Consider the following 19,396-nt stretch of genomic DNA (forward strand, 5'->3'; position numbering starts at 1 on the left):
CTGGGCCAGTCTGGATGGGGCTTGGAGCAGCCTGGTCCAAGTGGGAAGTTGTTCAGGAGGGTCTTTAGGGCCCTAACAACCCAAACCATTTTGTTTTGTGATTCAATTATTCACATTTCTGTGATTCTATTATTCATGCTGTAACTGGTTTCTATCTCCCCTTTCTGAAGCCAGGTAGATGATCAGGCACCTCAGGAACAGCTGCCAACTGCAGCACTCTGGATGTGGCAAATCCACCAGGACCATCCCCAGGAATGGTGATGGGGAACAAAAAGACTCTTGGAGCACACTAAAATAACACATTTTAGGTGAACAAGCTCCATCATGGTCAGACACATACAAATTCTATTTTAGATCAAAATGAGATGCATTTAAATTCACCTTAATTACACAGAGGGGGGCAGAGCTCCACCCTGATCTAACCATCAGCGCTGTCTTCTTGTTGCATAAAAAAAATCCTCATTTAACAACATTTTGCTTTGAAATAGAGCCTGCAGGTCAGCAGGCACTTGGAAAATAATGAATCCATGGCTTACTGAATCACTTCCTACTAAAATATTTACCTTGTGTTTCAAGATAGGCAAAGTAAGACAGAGAGGAAGAACTGACTCTCTTCAAAGGATGCTCAGAGCCAGAAAGATGTCTCGTCTCTACTCCTGTACTTTAACCTTCCGTCTGTATAACCTGTGGATAACTTCAAGCTTCAAACCCACTCTGTGGTAATTGAGAAGAGGTTAGGAAACTCTCCACTGTCAGTCCACGAGACTTCAGTGACAAGCCCTAATATCAGTGTTTTGGAAGGGAAAAAAAAAATCAAGGGACTTTCACTATTAACATTTTCCAATTAAAGCTGAATAATTGCTGTATAGCAAATTGGCTGTTAATTGCATCATGCTAGGCAGGAAAAAGCTAAGACTTTCCTGGTAATGTATGCCATGAGCAGCACTGTCAGAAAGGAAGAGACATAATGGCAGCAATACCAAACCTGCTCTTAATCAAAGGCAAAATCAAACATTTTCCTATCGCAGACACCCAGAGCTGAAAAGCAAAGCTCTTAAAACACAAAGCTCTGTCTTTCAGAGGTGTCAGGTGGCCTAACTACCACCCACAAACTTTTTTTTTTTAATTTCCAATTTTAATCAAGGCAATTTTCTACCTCTGGGACAAACAAGTGGGGGTCCTTCCTCAGAGAAGCCCCCGGTGCACTGGATACTGCTCACAGCCCAGCTGCATGAAGGGATGAGATCAACTGTGACAAATGAAGGGCCAGGGCACTTGAAAGGGAGGGGAAGCTCTCCCACCTGCAGGAAGGGAAGCTCTGAGCTCCAGCTGGCCCCCAACAATCCCCAGGTTGTGGCCAGGGCCCTGCACAGAGGCTTCTTTCACTCCCCGAGCCGCAAGCGCTCTGAGGTGGCTTTGAAGTGTTGGGTTCCATGGGTAAGGAATACACAACATCCCTAAAAAACCCAAGCTTTGAAGTGTTGGGTTCCATGGGTCAGGAATACACAACATCCCTCAAAACCCACTGCTCTGATGCGGGCTGGGCAGAAACCCAGCCTGGCAGCAGCCACGCTTGAGGAGGCAACTGCTCTGCTCTTAATTGGAACAGAAACTTCATTAAGGCCCAACAAGGGATAAAAGCACTGAGTGTGTTTCTTGCACACTCTTCCTCCAGACCTCACAAAACAAAGCACTGCACTCCTGGCTGCACACTGAACAAGAATGTAACATTAAACATTAAACAAGGATGGGACTCTTAGAAGCATCTGCTGGAACTTGTGAAATGTGGATGTGCAAAGAAGAAATCCTGAGATCAGGAATTGCTCCCATGGGACATGAACATTTTGTTTCTCAGCTTCGTGTTTAAACCTTTACAGCACTTAAAATAAATTTAGAATTTACATTATTAAATAAACTGAGCTTATTTACACTAAGATAAAAAGATTAAGGGAAAATAAAAGCTTGCTGATTTGGGAAGCTTATTTATCTCCCTCCTAAAGTCTTCCTTATAAAGTCCTTAAATACAGAATTCAGTGGGCTTATGAAATTTGTTAAGGCACACTACTTGAATCAAAGAGTTTATAAAATGTCACATTCTGCTCTTGCAGTATTATGTCTTTCCTCTGTGTTTACTTCAGAGTGTGTCTCTCGATTTATAATGTTCTCTGCAAACGTGATTTTATTTTCCAAGTCCACAACCTCCTGCAGGATATTGTGTGAATCCAGCTCATGTATTTAATTCCCTGCAATTACTGCAAACATTTCAGATTAAAGCAGCCTTAAACTGCAAACATGCAAAATAAAAACCTTTAAAACTTACACTCTTCTAAATACAAATGAGATTACAGGACAGCCTCCCTGATGAAGAATTCCCTTGTCCAGAGCTGTGATCATCTCCAATATTATACCTTAAATTAAAATGTTTTTATGTAATGATCCAAAACATTGGTTCTAATACAAAACCAGAGACGAGAATGCATTTTGCAGACTTTAAGGGCTGTGTCTGTCAAATGTCTGAGCTACACAGATCCATGGTGGGTATCCAGCTGCCTTCCTGGAGAAGCCCTGACTTTGGGAAGTGTTTCTTGGACAGGAGCTTGAAGAGCTGATGAAGACAACATTCACTCTCCTCACTATTCCGTCAGGTTAAAGCCTAACCTCCAGGAATAAAAGTAAAGTGCTCTGGCTTGAGGGCTTTTCCCTCTTTTTTTCTCCTGAGTGGGGATAACAGAGAAGGTGTGACAACAGGCAGAAAAAGCACTGATTTACTGAACATTGCCAGATAATCAAACCAGATTAATCAACATCAGTAACCAGGAACAAATCACCTTTTCCCCCTGTTATAAAGAACATGCTACTTGCATTTTTACCTCAGTGTAAATCCAAAGTCTGTATTTAAACACCCATGAGTAAATGCTGGGAAAACCCAGAGCTTTATAGTTCAGTCAAGAAGTTAATTTAGTCCCATGAACAATTTACTGACAGACATTTGGCACTCCAGGCTGTGAGCAACATTAATATCAGCATCAGGTTGCCAATGCCAAATTACCTGAGGATGCAAAGTCATGTGTCTTGGAATCAAGAGCAGGATGTAATTGCTGAATGCAACAATTCTTTGTGTTTTAATCAGGGGTAGAGCAGAAAGAAGATCTTCAACAAGAAAAGCAGATGGAGAATTGCAAAAAGGATTTAAGCAGCAGCACTGGATAAACAGAGGAGCAGCTGAAACTCAGTCAAGCTGTGCAGAATTCCCAAAGTCCTCCCTAAACCAACATCATGGCAGAGTTCAAACCTCAGAGGGCTCTTGGTGCCACCAGAGACACAAAGTGAAGAGCTGCTTTCACACCTTTCATTCTTTGATGTCACCTCCATGCTGGACACCAGGCCCAGATGGCACCAGCTCACCTCCAGTTTGGTGTCACCGAGCTGCCACCATGGCCTGGGTGGGCAGGAGAGAGGCACAGCCCCACAGCATGATGTAGGCTGGAAAAGCCCTCTGAGAGAGGCACAGCCCCACAGCATGATTATGGTGGAAAAGCCCTCTGAGAGAGGCACAGCCCCACAGCATGATTATGGTGGAAAAGCCCTCTGAGAGAGGCACAGCCCCACAGCATGTTTAGGGTGGAAAAGCCCTCTGAGACCCTTGGGTCCAGCCCCTGACCCAGCACAGGTTCCTAAGTGCCACAGAGTTTTCAACATTTCCAGGGATGGTGGCCCCAAGGCTCCCACTGAGCTGAGATTCCCCATGGCTGCAGAACAGGAGGGGTGAGCACTGGGTGCTGCTGCTTCCAGAGGATAACACATTCCCAAAAACCCCAGGCAGGCAGCACCAGCTGGGTTAATGCTCCAAACTCCTTTCCAGAGCATTTATTTATCAGCACTGCCCTCCAGGCATTGCCTTACTTTGGGGAACCACAGGTTGCAAAACCCCATCGTCCCCTGGCTGAATTAAAACCAGTTTGAAACCTCAAGTCCTGCAGGATCAGCAATACAAAAAATTACCAGTTTCCTCTGCTACACAGAGTTTTTTCATATTTCTGGCTGACTGGGCTATTTCAGGTGAGAGCTTGTCAAGAATGCCAGGTAAATTTAAATACTGGAAGTTTCTCAGCACACAACCTCATGCTGAAAGGGGATGGCTTTGCAGAGATTGTTAGAAAATAGTGCTTTATAAGCCAAGTTTCCTCAAGGTATGCTGAGACAACAAAGGAAATAATAAGGTGCTACTAGCAGAGTTTGCCCTGCTCAACTGCAATAGTTTCCCTCTGGAAATATTTTGCCAAAAGCAATTTGTGGATCACAAAAAGGTATGAAAAGGAGAAGAATGTTCCCTTTCCTGTCTTGTGTAAAATAATGTAAACTATGTGTACATATTATGCATGGTGAATTTTATTATATTAAGTAGTAAGAACTACAGAAAATCCCAGAGTAGCTCTAAAGCAGCTAGAAAAAAAAAAAAAAAAGGAGAAAATAAATCTGTATTTGCTTTTCAGTCACAATTTCCATATTTTAAAAGGAGGAAAAAGCTCTTCTGACCCAAACCATCTGCATACACCGACCAAAACCAATTCCAAAATTCTACAAATCTATTTGAAATTGTATAATTGATCCTGGTCAAGGGCTTGCCTATGGAATTCCAAGAGCTCTAAATGGTATTTTCTGATGTCAGGTTGAACCATTTCCTCTCCCAAGGCAGAGCAGAAGGCTCCATCATTTAATCATTCCCAGCACTTAGGATCAGACAAGGAAGGCAAGTTGCAAGGTCTGCATTAATATCAACACTCCAGCAACCTCTCACACCCCATGGCACAGTGAGAACTCAATTTTACATTAATAAACCCTAAGACCAAACTGTGAGGAACTCAGAAGACACCAGGTATTACAACTGCCATAAATTACAGCCCAGCTCAAATGGCCCGTACAAGCAATTGTACAGTGATAAAGCCTAAGTGGATGATATTTAAACAGATATTTGATTTACTGCAGAATTTTACATCATGCTGGAATTCAAATGACAATTTACAAGTGCAGGGAGCAGAAATCCCTGTCCCATGCAGAGTGCTGTTTGCAGGGCTCTGTCAGGAGAGCTGGATGCTGAATCCTTGCCTCTGATGGTCTCAGGGCACGGAAGCCAAATGATAAAGCAGGATACTGAAAAAGAGAATGAACCAAGCTGCTGCTTCATCCCCAGGTGGGAAATGACATCCTTGGTCTTCTCAGAGTGATGGCTCATAAATCTCACTTCTGCAAGGCACCACAAAACCTCTGCTGGCAAATGGAGGGTCTGTCTGTCTGTCTGGTTCCTCAGAGATGCACAAACTGTGAAGACTGGAGAGCAGACAGACCCAGCTCTTCAGGGACATCAGCACCACTAAAATCAAGGAATTAGAAAAGCCTTCCAAGACCACAGAGTCCAACCTGTCACTGTCCCCAGCCCAGAGCTCTGAGTGCCACATCCAGGAGATCCTTGGACACCTCCAGGGATGGGGATCCAAATCTCCCTGGGCAGTTCCAATCCCTGAGCACCCTTTCCATGGGGAAATTCCTGCTGATGTTCAACCTGAGCCTCCCTTGGTTCAGCCTGAAGCTGCTCCCTCTCCTCCTGTCCCTGTTCCCTGGGCAGTTCCCTCCTGGCAGGAAGATTTCCTCACTGGCACAGGGTGCCCAGGGAAAGGGTGGAACACTTCCATCATCCTGGAAGTGTTCAAAGAATGTTTGAATTTGGCACTTAGGGACAGGGATTAGTGGTGGGCTTGGCAGTGCTGGGTTAAGGGTTGGACTTGATGATATTTGAGGGTTTTTCCAAGTAAAAATCACTATTTTCCAAGTTGTGATTTTATGCAAATAACAGCTGGATTTACAGAGGAGGAATTGTGGGATGAACAATCCAGAGCAGAACTTTAACACCCAAATGGGTCAAAAATATCTCCCCTGAGACAAGAAACCCTCCTGTGCCCCAGCAATGAGCAACTGCAGATAATTCTGGGTGATAAAAGAAAAAAAAAAAAAAACCAACAAAACGTCAAGGAGGAGATTTATCAGAGGAAAAAACATCGCAGGATTCCAGTGGGATCCAGGAAAACCTCTGGGCCAATAGCTGGAGCAGCAGTAATTGTTCCAAATCTATCAATAAAGCTGAGCTGCTCCTTCATTGACTGCAAACACCAATTTCTTTCATGGGGGATTATAAGTTGATGTTCATGGTCTCCCTACCACCATTAGGGTGATAAACAGTTGAAACTACATCAGGATCTGACACACAGATCAATTCTGGCTCCATAAAGAATCTACACAAGAGGTTCCTGGACAGGGATTTACTGCCCCCAGTTTTTATTCTCTCTTGCTGCTAAAATTACTTCTGTCAAGCACTTACAAGAGCACGGAGGAGAAGGGGGAAGGAAAAAAAAATAAAAAAAGAGGAAAAAAGGCAAAAAGAATTAATTTTTCATGTGCTGCTGGAACAGCCTTTTGAAATTTGGGGAGTTTTTAAGGCAAATATGTTCCTGCATTGGAAATGATGCTGAACAGCAGGTGGGAGTGAGCTAAATAGTGAGCCAGCAGCACGAGCTGCTCACTATCCAGCACGCAGCAATTTGAAACACCAAACTAAGCTGTCGAGATTTTCTCCCAGGGCAGGCACAGGCTTCATGTTACCAGCACCAAATTATATTAGACATTTAATTTTAAACCTCAGGTACTTAAATGTAAAACCTTACAACAGTAATAGTCATAAAGCAGTGGGGCATTCCATTTCAGAGAATGGATTTTTCTATTTTTCCCCTTTAATTTAACCAGCACCTCCTGTTTTGTGGCTCTGCCCACTACAAAGTAATTTATCTAATTAGGAGATGTTCACAGCTGCTTGAAAGACAGAAGCCCCAGGAAACCAAAGGTCTGGTTTGGAAGACTTTGAAAAGTTCTCGGGAGCCACACAAAGTATTAATTTAATGTGAAAAAAAGGTGCAGAGAAAAATTGAATCCCAATATGTTATTTTGTCTACAATAAAACCACGTGACAATAAGCAGGCATATTCTCCAGTACATTGGCATTTGAATTCCAAAAGATGCTTAGCTTCTTGCCATACCTGCTGCTTTCACAGTATTAGCTTTTTATGACTAAAATTCAAAAATCTTTTAATGGAGAAAAAAACCCCAGAAATTAAAAAGGGTTTTTCATGCGTCAACTTGCCAACATAAAGGCCACATCTCTGAGCTTACCCAAAGATGATACACTCAGAGCAATCAATTATTCTTGAGGTTTTGTAGGAGTTTTAGTGCAATGCTTCTGAGTCTGCTGCCTAAAACTCGTTTTTAATCCAGTTTTCCCTCCATATTTATAAAAAAACAACCCCTCAAAAAATACTTTAAATATTAGAACCTCTGCAAGAAATTATTTGAGGTAGGCTTCTTCACAAGCACCCAGCAGTCACCTGCAATTTCAAAATAAGTATTTCATAGGTAATTCTGGCTGTCATCTCTTCTGAGCCAGAAGTAATCCCACACGATTGTCAAGTCAGAAAGAAGGTACTGCACATATGGAAGAGTGCAGGGCTGGGGTAGGAGAACAGGTTCCCTTCACCAGGAATTGCAAACCAGCTCAGGATCAGCAGCAGGAGCAAAAGGCAAGTCCAGCAACCCCAGCATTCTGAAGTCAAGGGGATGGGAAAGGCAGGAATTCAGGGGATATTTCTCATTTTTAAGATTCTATTTCCACTCCAGGGTAGGAGTTCACTGAATTTTGGAGGTTTTTCTCCCCTGCAGCCTCACTTGGGACATGTGGCACAGGGATGGCACCTGCTCACCTGCGTGCAGGTGTGTCAGGGTGCACAGCACTGCAGCCTACAGCCCCTGCTTTCCCCCTACAGCCAGCACCCAACATTCCTCATCTTGCCTTAGAAAAGCCACAGGATAAAAGGCACAAAAAGCCCAAACTTTGGTCTAACCTTCCAGAAGGGAGGTGGAGCTGGGGTGGATTAAAATGAGCAAGCAGTTCAGGAAAAGGAGGCAGAAAATGTATGATTTAAAGATGGAAACCAGCTCAGCATCCATGCAGGACAATGCTGCCTCCCCTAAAAGCTTCACCAGGAGTGGGTGAGCTGAGGGGACACAGAGCAGAACAGGGCTGGAGCATTTGTTTCCCTGTGCTGCTTCACAACACCCCTGCCTTCCTGCAAGGCTCGCTCAGAAAACTCTGAGGCAACATCTGGAGCATTTTAATGCAAATTCTCCTGAAGGTGCTGCCCCCATGTTTGCAGCTCCAGGAAAAGGTCTGTGCTGTGCTAAGTGTGAATTTGATAGTTAATGTCACTCTGAAACACGGTGGTCATGGTTTTAAACCCTCTGCTCTCCTAAGGTGGCACTAAAAACCTGCCCAGAGATGCTCTCAGGGCTATACTCAGGTTCAGACCTTTCACAGACACAGAGATATATGTGGGACATGTGAAATAGCTCCCATATTCCCCTAACTGCTCCCATTTTAGGGGCAGCCATCAGAAACTGTATTCCTCCCCTTTCTCCTGACCTGTTCACCCTGGTCTGGTAGCAAACATCACATCTACCCTTTAAAAACAATTATTGCTACAACCTAATAATTCCAAAACACCACCAGGAATAGTGCCTGCTCCTTTTAATGCTGTTCAATGCTCCACAGAGGAAACACTAGGAGTGTGGAGCAGGAGCACAGCAGAGAAAGGACACACTGAGGAGAGGATCTGGAGGGTCATTTACTGCTAATATCCATCACACAGGGCAAGGAATCTGAGTTTCAAGCAAACAACACACATTAATTATGTGGCTGCTCCATCCCTGGCAGGGTCCAGGGCCAGGCTGGATGGGGCTTGGAGCAGCCTGGGATGGTGGAAGGTGTCCCTGCCCATGGCAGGAGAAGATGGGCTTGAAGGTCCCTTCCAACCCAGACCATTCTGGGATCCTATGATTATGTACCTGAAATTAAAATTAAGCAGTATTGCAACTACATTATTGCACCTTAATGTTGAAAAAAGTACAGCAGAATTCTCTCAGGCTGCTCCAAGTCCCATCCAGCCTGGCCTTGAACACTCCCAGGGCAGCCACAGCTTCTCTGGGCAACCTCTGCAGGGCCTCACCATCCTCTCAGGGAAGGATTTCTGCCTAATATCCAAGCTAAACCTCCTCTCTTTCAGTTCAAAGCCATTCCCCCTTGCCCTGTCACACTAAAAAGTCAGTGTTTAAAGTTAATCCTTTTCCTTTTTTCTAATTCCAGTTTTTCCCTCTGCAAGTTTCCAATTTTTCCCTTAGCACCCAACGCCACAACAGGGCGGGCACCATTTCACTTCCCTTTTTTTTTCCCCTTTTGAAAACAAACAAGAGCACCAAAGCACCGCCACAAAGCTGCAGGTTCCTTACCACTGCTAGTGCCACCATCCTCTCAGGAGAGGATTTCTCCCTAATATCCAAGCTAAACCTCCTCTCTTTCACTTTAAAGACACTCCTCCTTTCCCTGTCACACAAAAAAGTCAATGTTTAAGTTAATCCATTCCCTTTTTTCTAATTCAAATTTTTCTCTCTGCAAGTTCAGCACCCAACACCACAATGGGGTAGGTGCCATTTCATTTCCTTTTTTTTTCCCTTTTGGAAAAAACCAAGAGCACCAAAGTCCCCCTTCATCCCCCCAAAGCTCCAGGTTCCTTACCACTGCTAGTGCCACCATCCTCTCAGGGAAGGATTGCTCCCTAATATCCAAGCTAAACCTCCTCTCTTTCACTTTAAAGCCATTCCCCCTTGCTCTGTCACACAAAAAAAGTCAAAGTTAATCCATTCCCCTTCTTTCTAATTCCAATTGTTCCCTCTGCCAGTTCAGCACCCAACACCACAACGCGCTGGGCACCATTTCATTCCCTTTTTTTTCCCTTCTGACCAAAACCAAGAGCACCAGAATCCCCCTTCACCCCGAGGCATGTGGGATCCCTAAAGCTGCAGGTTCCTTACCACTGTTAGTGCCACCATCCTCTCAGGGAAGGATTGCTCCCTAATATCCAAGCTAAACCTCCTCTCTTTCACTTTAAAGCCATTCCCCCTTGCCCTGTCACACAAAAAAAAGTCAAAGTTAATCCATTCCCATTCTTTCTAATTCCAATTGTTCCCTCTGCAAGTTCAGCACCCAACACCACAATGGTGTGGGCACCATTTTGTTTCCTTTTTTTTCCCTTTTGAAAAAAACCAAGAGCACCAGAGTCCCCCTTCACCCCAAGGCACGTGAACCCCACAAAGCTGCAGGTTCCTTACCACTGCTAACACCACCATCCTCTCAGGGAAGGATTTCTCCCTAATATCGAAGCTAAACCTCCTCTCTTTCCGTTTAAATCCATTCCCCCTTGCTCAGTCACATAAAAAATTCAAAGTTAATCCATTCCCTTTTTCTAATTCCAATTTTCCCCTCAGACTCTGCCAGTTCAGCACCCAACAACACAACACGGGGGGCGCCATTTTGTTTCCCTTTCTTTTCCCTTTTGGAAAAAACCAAGAGCACCAGAGTCCCCCTTCACCCCAAGGCACGTGAACCCCCAGAGCTGCAGGTTTCTTACCACTGCTAATGCCAGAGTTGGCAATGACTGTGGCCTCACTCCACTGATCTGCACTGGAGACCGAGTAGGAGCGCTGGTGCAAACCGTCCGGGCGGCTGTTGAAGGACACCAGACTGATCCCACTGGCCATCTGAGACACAGATGTGCTAGTAGTCACGTTCCCTAGGCACAAAGGGAAAACAAATCGTGTCAATAGAGAGCACAGGAGGGATTTTGTGTCAGGATGGATGGGGGGTGCTTAATGAGCAGAAAGAAGGGGTAACTTCACCCACACAATGACCCTCCCTGAAGCGCCGGAGCTGACGGTCCTGAGACCAGCTCCAACCCAGCTAAGAAGATCAAAAAAGCCAAGTTTTTCATGGTATCACCTCATTCTGTTCATTCACCTTCTGGGAAACATGGCCTTCCACCACTCTGCTACCAGGCACACTCTCTGGAGCTTCTCTGCTTGTTAGACTGGGCACAGAAAATCAATTTTATTGTATTTGCTGGGAATGCCCCAATGAAGGCAGGAATGATGAATCTGACTCCATATTCTCAGAAGGCTCATTTATTACTTTATAATACTATATCATATTAAAGAATGCTATACTGTACTAAAGAATACAGAAAGGATACAGAATGCTAAAAGATAATAATGAAAGCATGTGACTCTCTCCAGAGTCTGACACAGCTTGGCCCTGATTGGCCAAAGAGCCAAAACAACTCACAGCAGAACCCAATGGAACAATCACCTGTGGGTGAACAATCCCCAAACACATTCCACATGAGCACAGCACAGGAGAAGCAAATGAGATAAGAATTGTTTTCCTTTTCTCTGAGGCTCCTCAGATTCCCAGGAGAAAAATCCTGGGCAAAGGGATTTTTTCGGAGAATGTGAATGCTGCATCAGTTTATTCCTAAAAGCCACTGTTTATACAACTGAGCCAACTCCAAGAATTTAAAACAATCCAGCTCTAAATAATACCTGACACAGGCATGGCCCCCAAGAACACACTGATGGGGAGCAAAGGACTGCCAGCAGTGAGAGACCAAGAGGGAAAAAAAAAAATTCTTGGACATTTAATCTTAAAACAACATTGTGACACAAAGCAGAACTCTGGACTGACTGCAAGTATCATTCCTGGGGATGGTCCCTGGAATGTGACACAAAAGGGGACACACAAAGAACAGCCTTTACCCAGCAAACACTTCTGTATTTTCACAATCACTGAGGCCTAGGACATTAAAATGCTGGGAGCTGTGTTCAAGGGGGAGTGACAGGGACAGGTTTCTCACCATAAAACAGGACAAGTGGGATCTGCTTGAATACATTTTAGAGCAGAAACAATTAAAACATTTCCAGAAACTCAGGTTTCTGATAGTCTTACTCACAACTTGCTATGGGCCAAAACCTGCACCACGGTTTGGGTTCTGAGCACATTTTACTCCATCCCTAGCCACAGGCCTTGCACATCATAAAGCCACAAAGAATTTACAGTTTCATTCCTTGTGACAGGCTCTCTAAAGGTGCCCCACAGGTCCTCTCTGGATTGAAGAACACTCTTAAAAACCACATGCAAAGGGAAGGGAACAGACGCAGTGTTATAACGCACCCTCACACTTTGCATTTCCATTGCACCTTCTACTGATGAGTTCAGAAAAATTAATGAATTAATTTTCAATGCTCCTGTGAGGTTGTTAATTATCTGCTATCATTTCCCCCATTTTTCAGAGGTTAAATGACCCAGGGCCACAAAGGAAGATTGTGGCAGACTTGAAAATAAAACCCAGATCTCCTGACTCCCAGTTCTATCATTATGTCTTTTCCCAGAGCAGCCTTTGGGAAGACAGCAGAGCTTAGTGAACTACTTTGTGTTTATTAGAGTTGGCATAATTGTCCCTTTCTCTCCTCCCCTTTCCCAAGACAAAATCTCCTCTTTAGTCCTTAGCACAGATCCATCACAGTATCTGTGTCTTCAATGTACTTATTCAGCCCTCCAGAACTTCTGCCTGGCAATCCCTGCTTTGAAATGAAATATAGACAGGAAAACTCATTTGTTTCATTATGCAAAGTCTAAGGTGGGTTTTGGAACCTTGTTGGGACCTCCCAAGGCATGAGACTACGGAACAGAGGACTAAACTGCAATTCAGTATTTTAAAACCACAACAGGAAATGAAAACATGAGCTGACCAAAGCTGCATTTTGGCTGCCTTAAAAGAAATCTCTCCTTCCAAATCAGCTTCTGTGATGCTCGCTGTGAAATCCCCTTTTCCTCTGCATTTCACAATCCAGAAAAATGATGAATATTAATAAATTGTTTTGATGATCCACCAAATTAAAGGGAATGGCTGATGTGAGTGAGTGACAAGAGTTTGAGAGTGGGTTCTACCAGCTCAAGATTTAGGCCAGCACAGACACAACACAAGCAGTGATATTTTTGTGCTGACATCTCCTACCTAGCCCACAAGCTTCTGAACACAAGGGTCCCATCACCTTGTGACCATGATGCAAAACCAACACCTTGAGAAGAGACCACCAAGGTTTCTGTGCCATCATGTCAGCACCAAAAGCTCTCCTCTCCCCTCAATGCCACCTGAGGCAGCTCCAGCCCCACACTGAGACATGAACCTGTTCAGAAGTGACTTGTTCTGGGAAACAAAGCAGAATTTTTCTTCCACTGCACCTCTCTCAAAGGTTGCTAGCACAAAACAAGTGTATTTGTGTGACACTTGAGTGAACTCTGATGAACCCAGCCCAGCTCCCCCTTTCCTACTGCCACAGCCTGGTATCCTTTATCCTGCAACTTTTATGATAATATTTATTCAGGATTAAATCCCACTTTGCCCAGGTGCTGCAAGGTGTGTATTTTCGTGGCATATCAGATCACCAAGCCAGCATCCCTGAGTAGACATCAGAAGTGCCAGGCTACAGAAAATAGTGTGCCTTTCCTTTCCTGTTCCCCTCCTTGATATGCTCAGCTCTAGCACAAATTTGTTACTTAGAAGCTCATTTAAAAATCATTTTTTCCCAATCCAGCTCTGATTTTCCCACTTCTCAGTCCCTCTGCATGAACCCCACACCAGGCACTAAAGCTGCCACCCCAAAACAAGGACTGCTGCTCTGGCCAGAGCTTCTCCAACAGAGTCCCACAGCTCTTCCCGTCTACCATGGGCAAACCCCAAACCAGACCTGGCAAAACTCCTTTAATTTTCCTCCGGGACAAATCCTTGACAGAATTAAGACCAGTTCAGCCTTTCAGCAGACAAGCAGGAGACAGTGAAGAAGAGGAGGCCAGCAGCATCAGTGGAAATGCTGCAGATGTCCCTGCCCAGGGCAGGGCGTTGGATCAGATGAGGTTTAAGGGTCCTTCCAGCCCAGACCATTCTGTGGTTCCCTGATCCATGACCAGCAAAGCCTGTGTGTTGGGTCAGCCTTTACATCCTGCACCCCTTGTCCCCCCAGCCAAGGACAGACTCCCATCTCCACACCGACCCCAGGCTCCTGCTCTGCTACCTGGCCCAGGCTGGAGCTGTGAAAGAGTTGCCTCTTCAAATGCATCCTGCATGCATCAGCTGGTTGCTTAAGTTGATTAGCAGGGGGCAGTTAAATTACTATGCTAATCCATGTATTCTCAGCACTGTTTCCTTGATATGGATATGTGTATATGCTTACTGGGAAGCCTTGATTAGTTCAAGCTTCAATGTGTCAAAGGCTCCAGATTCTTTCCAAAGAATAATTTTAGCTGTACTCACATCCCTAAAGTGTGGGAGCTGATTTGAAAAGGTACTTACCTCTACCATATGCTATTTTTCTTTAAACAATTTGCATTTCAAAGGGAATATGGCATTTATATTTGAATGAATATCAGTATGTTGCCAGAACTTGTCTCAAATGAGCAAAAAAAAGATGCTGGTCTCCTATTGAACAAAAATGTTTTCATCTACCAAAGGAGCATCAAAGAAAGAGTTCCTCTTTCTAGCTCTAGACAGCTTTATTAAAACTATCTTTTCTGATGTTATAAAACACCCCGTTACGGCCGCGCTTACAAAACGTTCAAACAATTAAGCCCCACAAAACCCATCCAAATTAAGATTCAAGGTAATTTCCAGGTTTGGCCACTGCTCAGCAGAGCAGCCCCTAAGAAAAGCGAGCGTGCTCACACGAAATCCCATTTAAATGCCCATTTATTCAGTGTAAAACGCTGCAAAGAGCACGAGGAATGAAGGCAAGGAGAGTGGAGAAGCTGAGGGAAACACACACGGGGGCACAAGGAGAACAAGAGCAGAAATGCAAGACTTAGAAATGAAATTAAAATAACCAGGATCCACCCAATCAGGGGGCTTGACAAGATGTGAACAGTGTGAGTCTAACAGGTAAAAGCCAAAAGGTCTATTGTAAAAATGGGATTAAAATATGCAATTAAGGTTAATATAAATGCTGGGTTACATATGTGGAGTGACTTGTCCAACAAAAAATAAAGCACTCGTGGTTTTGGTCTTGTTTGCTCCTGTAATGGAACAGTATGAGGGACAGCATGTCTGCAATCCCACATTTGATGGTTTTTAAGTTAATAATCCTGTGAATCATCACAGGTTAGTGGAACACACACATCAGTTGAAGCCTTCACCAACTACACCACCCACTAATCCCAAATGCAGAAGGAATACAATTCACAAGCAGACCCTGAGAAGTGAGACACAAGTGACACAAACGATGCTCGGCACAAATTATTTCCATTCCCTGCTGCAGACACATTTCCTCCAAACAAATCAGCTACCAGAAGTTACATTCACAAGTGCAACCAATACACTCCTGGATTGATGAGATGAGCAGCCAGAGCAGGAGTTGTGAAGCAGAACTGTATTTTTCCATGAGGCAGCAGCGTGTGAGACTCGCAGGGGGCTGCACAGAAAGACTGAATCACATAAACTGCAGCCCTACTGCTCTGCTTTCACCATGTTTCATTTGTGCCAAGCTCCTCGAGCTCATGACGAGTTTCTCTTCCAGAAAAAAAAGAGAAAGAGAAGGAAATAAACCTCTTAAGGCCAGAGGGCTGCGCTCACCAGCTGTTAGAACTAATGAAAAATACATTAGAGTTGTGGGTCAGGAAATCCTGACTCTTGATATCAGAGGGTTAATTGTTTCAAATCATGTCGGGTCAATTTGTGTTGTAGGAATTCTGCCTATTCTTGAAATGCCCTCTAATTCAGCACCAGGCACTGTCAAGTAGGTTAGATTGGCTGTGGATGCCCCTTCCAAACCCACACTGCTCCCTGGAGTCTCTTCAGGGTGGAAAGGGAGAAGCCCCACTGCTGGCTGCAGAAAGATGGGAAGCATTCCCTTCCCACCCTCAGCTCTGCAGCACGCCCAGAATGAACTCCCAGAGGTGTGCAGAAACCTTTGCTGAGAAGTGTCTGACCATCCCAGCATTCCCTTCCCACCCTCAGCCCTGCAGCACGCCCAGAATGAACTCCCAGAGGTAAAGCAGAAACCTTTCCAGTGAGCAAACCTTTCCTGGGAAGTGTCTGACCATCCCAGTTGTGCTTCCTGCCTCTCCCTCACCTACCAGGAATATTTGGGGATGCTCTCCTGGGTTCCATTAGTTTGCTGCCTCAGCACCCACCTTTTCCAGGTGCATCCTGTGCCCACTCTGGAGATTGTGTGCTGCACTGAAATCTGAGCAAACACCTCCTTGCCTCTCCCACTGAGGAGAGCCCCATGCTGGGAAGGGAGGCCCAGGTGTCCCAGAATACAGCCCAGGTGTCTGGCTGTGTTCTCAGGAGACTGTGGGACCTGAAGAGCTCTAAATTTCAGAGCCAGGTTCTTCAGGGGAATTCCCTCAAGTACTGCCATGGATTCTGTTCCATCCCGACGGAAGTGTGCAAGCAGCACAAGGTCCCTGCCCTGCTTCATTAGGCACCTGAAATTACCTGAGGCTCCTCACACATGAAATAAGAAGGAGTGAGGGGCAGAGTTGGACAAAGATGATCCTTCAGGTCCCTTCCAACCCAAACCACTGTGACTCTGTGACAAATCTTTCCAAACCATGCTGGTTCCAGCACTGCAACTCTCCCCCAACACGCTGACGATCACTTTCAGCACTGCAGCAGCAAACTTGCTCGTGAGTTTAACTTAGTTTTAAGACTTCTTTCTTCCAGAAGCATTTATTTACTCAACAAAATTCCTAAGGACAAGCAGCTATTCCTAGAGGAAGCCCTTCCATGTCCATCCCTGCCGGACTGGGCTCGATCAGCAGCACACAGACCGAGTGGGGTCAGTACTAATGAACAAACAAGGCAGTGCCAAGAAATATCCTGGCAGTGAAGGACGTGGTGCTGGGAGTATAACGAGGAAAGCTATTATTCTCAGAGCATGCCAAAGCAACACAGCAAGTGTGGAGGAAAATGAAGTCATCAGAGGAGACATCTCTTCTAAAAGAAAGTTAAACCCAAGATCTTCACCGCGGGCTTCTGCTTGAGATCCCCCACTCTTTATTCTGCTGGGATCAAAGCCTGCTTTCCTTCCCTGGCAGGCAGATTATTATTATTTTTCTGTAGTTTTAACAAATAACAGTAATAAATAAGATATGCTTGACATCCTGGTTGAGGCTACCTGCTTGTTCAGGGACGGCAGCTTTAAGACCCAGAAGTGAGTGCTTTGCTGGCAAAACCTGCTTTTTGTTGCTCTTATTTGGCTGTGAATCCTGACAGGAACCATGGATTTAACTTTGTGAAAAATAACAGCAGAGATCCAAACCATTCTGAGGCAGGTACAGCAGAGCATGTGCAGGCCCTGAGGCGAAGGATGTAAAATGCTCCCCAGTCCCTTCGACTGTCTGTGGAAATGATCAATAATGGGACTGGAGAGGGGGTGGCAGGTCCTACCTGTGGGCTGGATCTAACTTTGGGAGCTTCCCACGGGCTCCAGCCCTCCCCAAGCCCTGCCAGAGCCTCCTGGGCTGGGCTGGGCTGGGCTGGGGAGGGACCACTGCTGGCATTCACCGCCTCTCCGGGAAACAGAACAAAGAAACTTTATTTTCGCAAAAGAGACAATAGATACCAACGCGAGATGACTTTTTCCCTTTTTTTTTCTTTTTTTTTTTTTCTCCCCCCTCTTTTTAATAGCTCTTGCCACTGTAACAGCAGCTAAGTGAATGCATGTCTGCAGTGTGAGCAGTTTTGATAAACAGCCTCTGCGGGCCACACAACGGGGATAATGTATCCTTAAGTACTGCCAATGAGCTGCCATTCTGCACAGCCAATTACTTCTGTGCGTCTGTCACTCAAAGGAAAAATGACTGAGCCCATTAGATCAAACCTTTGTCACTGTTCCTAATGCACTCTTAGGCCTCATTAATCTGAGGGAGCAGCAACACAGCCGCCGGTGCCTCATTGCCTCCCCCACAACAGGCCCACGTGAATCTTCTCATCTCTCCCCCAAGTGCACCACGTTAATCAAGCTCTCCTTATTACCCCGGTCCCTGTCACGCCGGAGAGCGCTCTCTCTCTTAAATGCTCTCATTATGGTCCATCTTTAGAGCCGGCTGAGTGGAAAAAAAAAAAAATTAAAAAAAAAAAATAGAGGGAAAAAAAAAAAGAAAAAAACAAACCCGAGCCAGAGAGAAAGAGAAGAGGAAAAAGCAAGTCCGATCACATTAATATTCATTACAATAATTAGTATTCTAGGTCACTGAATATTCATGCTATTAGTTGGGTTTTTTATGGGTTTGCTGGATGTCCTGATTGCTGGAGTGTGGAGGAAAACAGCATGGTTGGGACTTTAGATGTCAACGGCAGTTCAATACTCCAAACACATTTGTGAATTTATTTTTTTTTCCTCCCCCGTTTGGTAAATCAGCTTCAACCCTCCCGATGGCTTTAATACCTTAAAATCACTGGGGGAAAAGCACAGACATCCACCTTTTTTTACTCATCACTTGCCAAGGTCTGAACACCCAACCAGCTCGTGCTGCTCCCTGTGACCCTCAGGACACCGGGATGGCATCGGGTGCACAGGGCAGATTTGGGATTTTGTACGGTCACAGAGCCATGAAAATCATCCAGAGGGAAACAGGCACTGCCTGCAGGCTCCAGTCACCTGCCTGAAGCTCTGTGACACATCCCCACCCTTCATCCACCGCAGCAGCATCAGGGGTTTGCCCACTCCAGAAAGGATCCTCACACAGCTCATTTTTCCCTTTTTTTCTCCCTAAAGAGAAAAATCTCAGCAAACTCGTCTTTCTCAATATTTAACTAATACAGTTATTTTAACAAATATTTATTTCATTATTGTGCCCTGCTCCTTTTCTCTCATTATCGAGGGATATAGCATACTAACTAAATGAAAGTTTGTATTTCTCTAAATCTGGAAAGGGCAAATCCCAGCCCAGAGGAAGCAGAGAAAATGACCTTGAGGGATCCCCCTCTAGTGGGATGAAAGGGAAATCTCGGATGCACTTGAAATTGGGCTTTTTTTCCTCAGAAACGAGCAAACTGCCAACTTCTCCTTCCCGTTGCTGCAACTGTATATCACTGAGCCAACAGCAGAGTCACCCAGATGGAAAATTGACTGGGGTGATGGATGACAAAAGTAAGTCCCAAACTTGCATTTGTGATCTGTGGCAAGTGCATAAAACTGGAGCTGGAGTGTGGAAAGTGTTCTGCACCCAACTGCAGAGTTAGTGACAGACAACTCCCAACAATCACTCCAGGCCACCTCAGCCACCTCCAAGCAGGGAATTCAGAATTTAGGGCTCAGTCCAGCATTTATTTGCAAAGGCACCCACAAGGCTTTGGGAAAACTGCCCATGCTTCTGAGCTCTTGGCTTGATAAATATTTTTACTCATCACCA

General features: G+C 45.0%; 1 protein-coding gene across 2 annotated transcripts in view; it reads right to left on the minus strand.

Annotated features, from left to right (window-relative positions):
* Window positions 1-19,396, minus strand: part of AGAP1 (ArfGAP with GTPase domain, ankyrin repeat and PH domain 1) — a 321,583-nt gene that overhangs the window by 89,597 nt on the left and 212,590 nt on the right. Inside the window, exon 12 of one of the 2 annotated variants that reach the window (XM_058809285.1) lies at window positions 10,563-10,724. The exons of the other annotated variant lie outside the window; for it this stretch is intronic. Coding sequence (XP_058665268.1) covers window positions 10,563-10,724 — 162 coding nt within the window. The remainder of the gene's footprint in view (window positions 1-10,562; window positions 10,725-19,396) is intronic. 2 annotated transcript variants of the gene reach the window in all.

This window comes from Ammospiza caudacuta, chromosome 8 (assembly GCF_027887145.1).
Source record: "Ammospiza caudacuta isolate bAmmCau1 chromosome 8, bAmmCau1.pri, whole genome shotgun sequence".
In the NCBI taxonomy this organism is placed as follows: Eukaryota; Metazoa; Chordata; class Aves; order Passeriformes; family Passerellidae; genus Ammospiza; species Ammospiza caudacuta.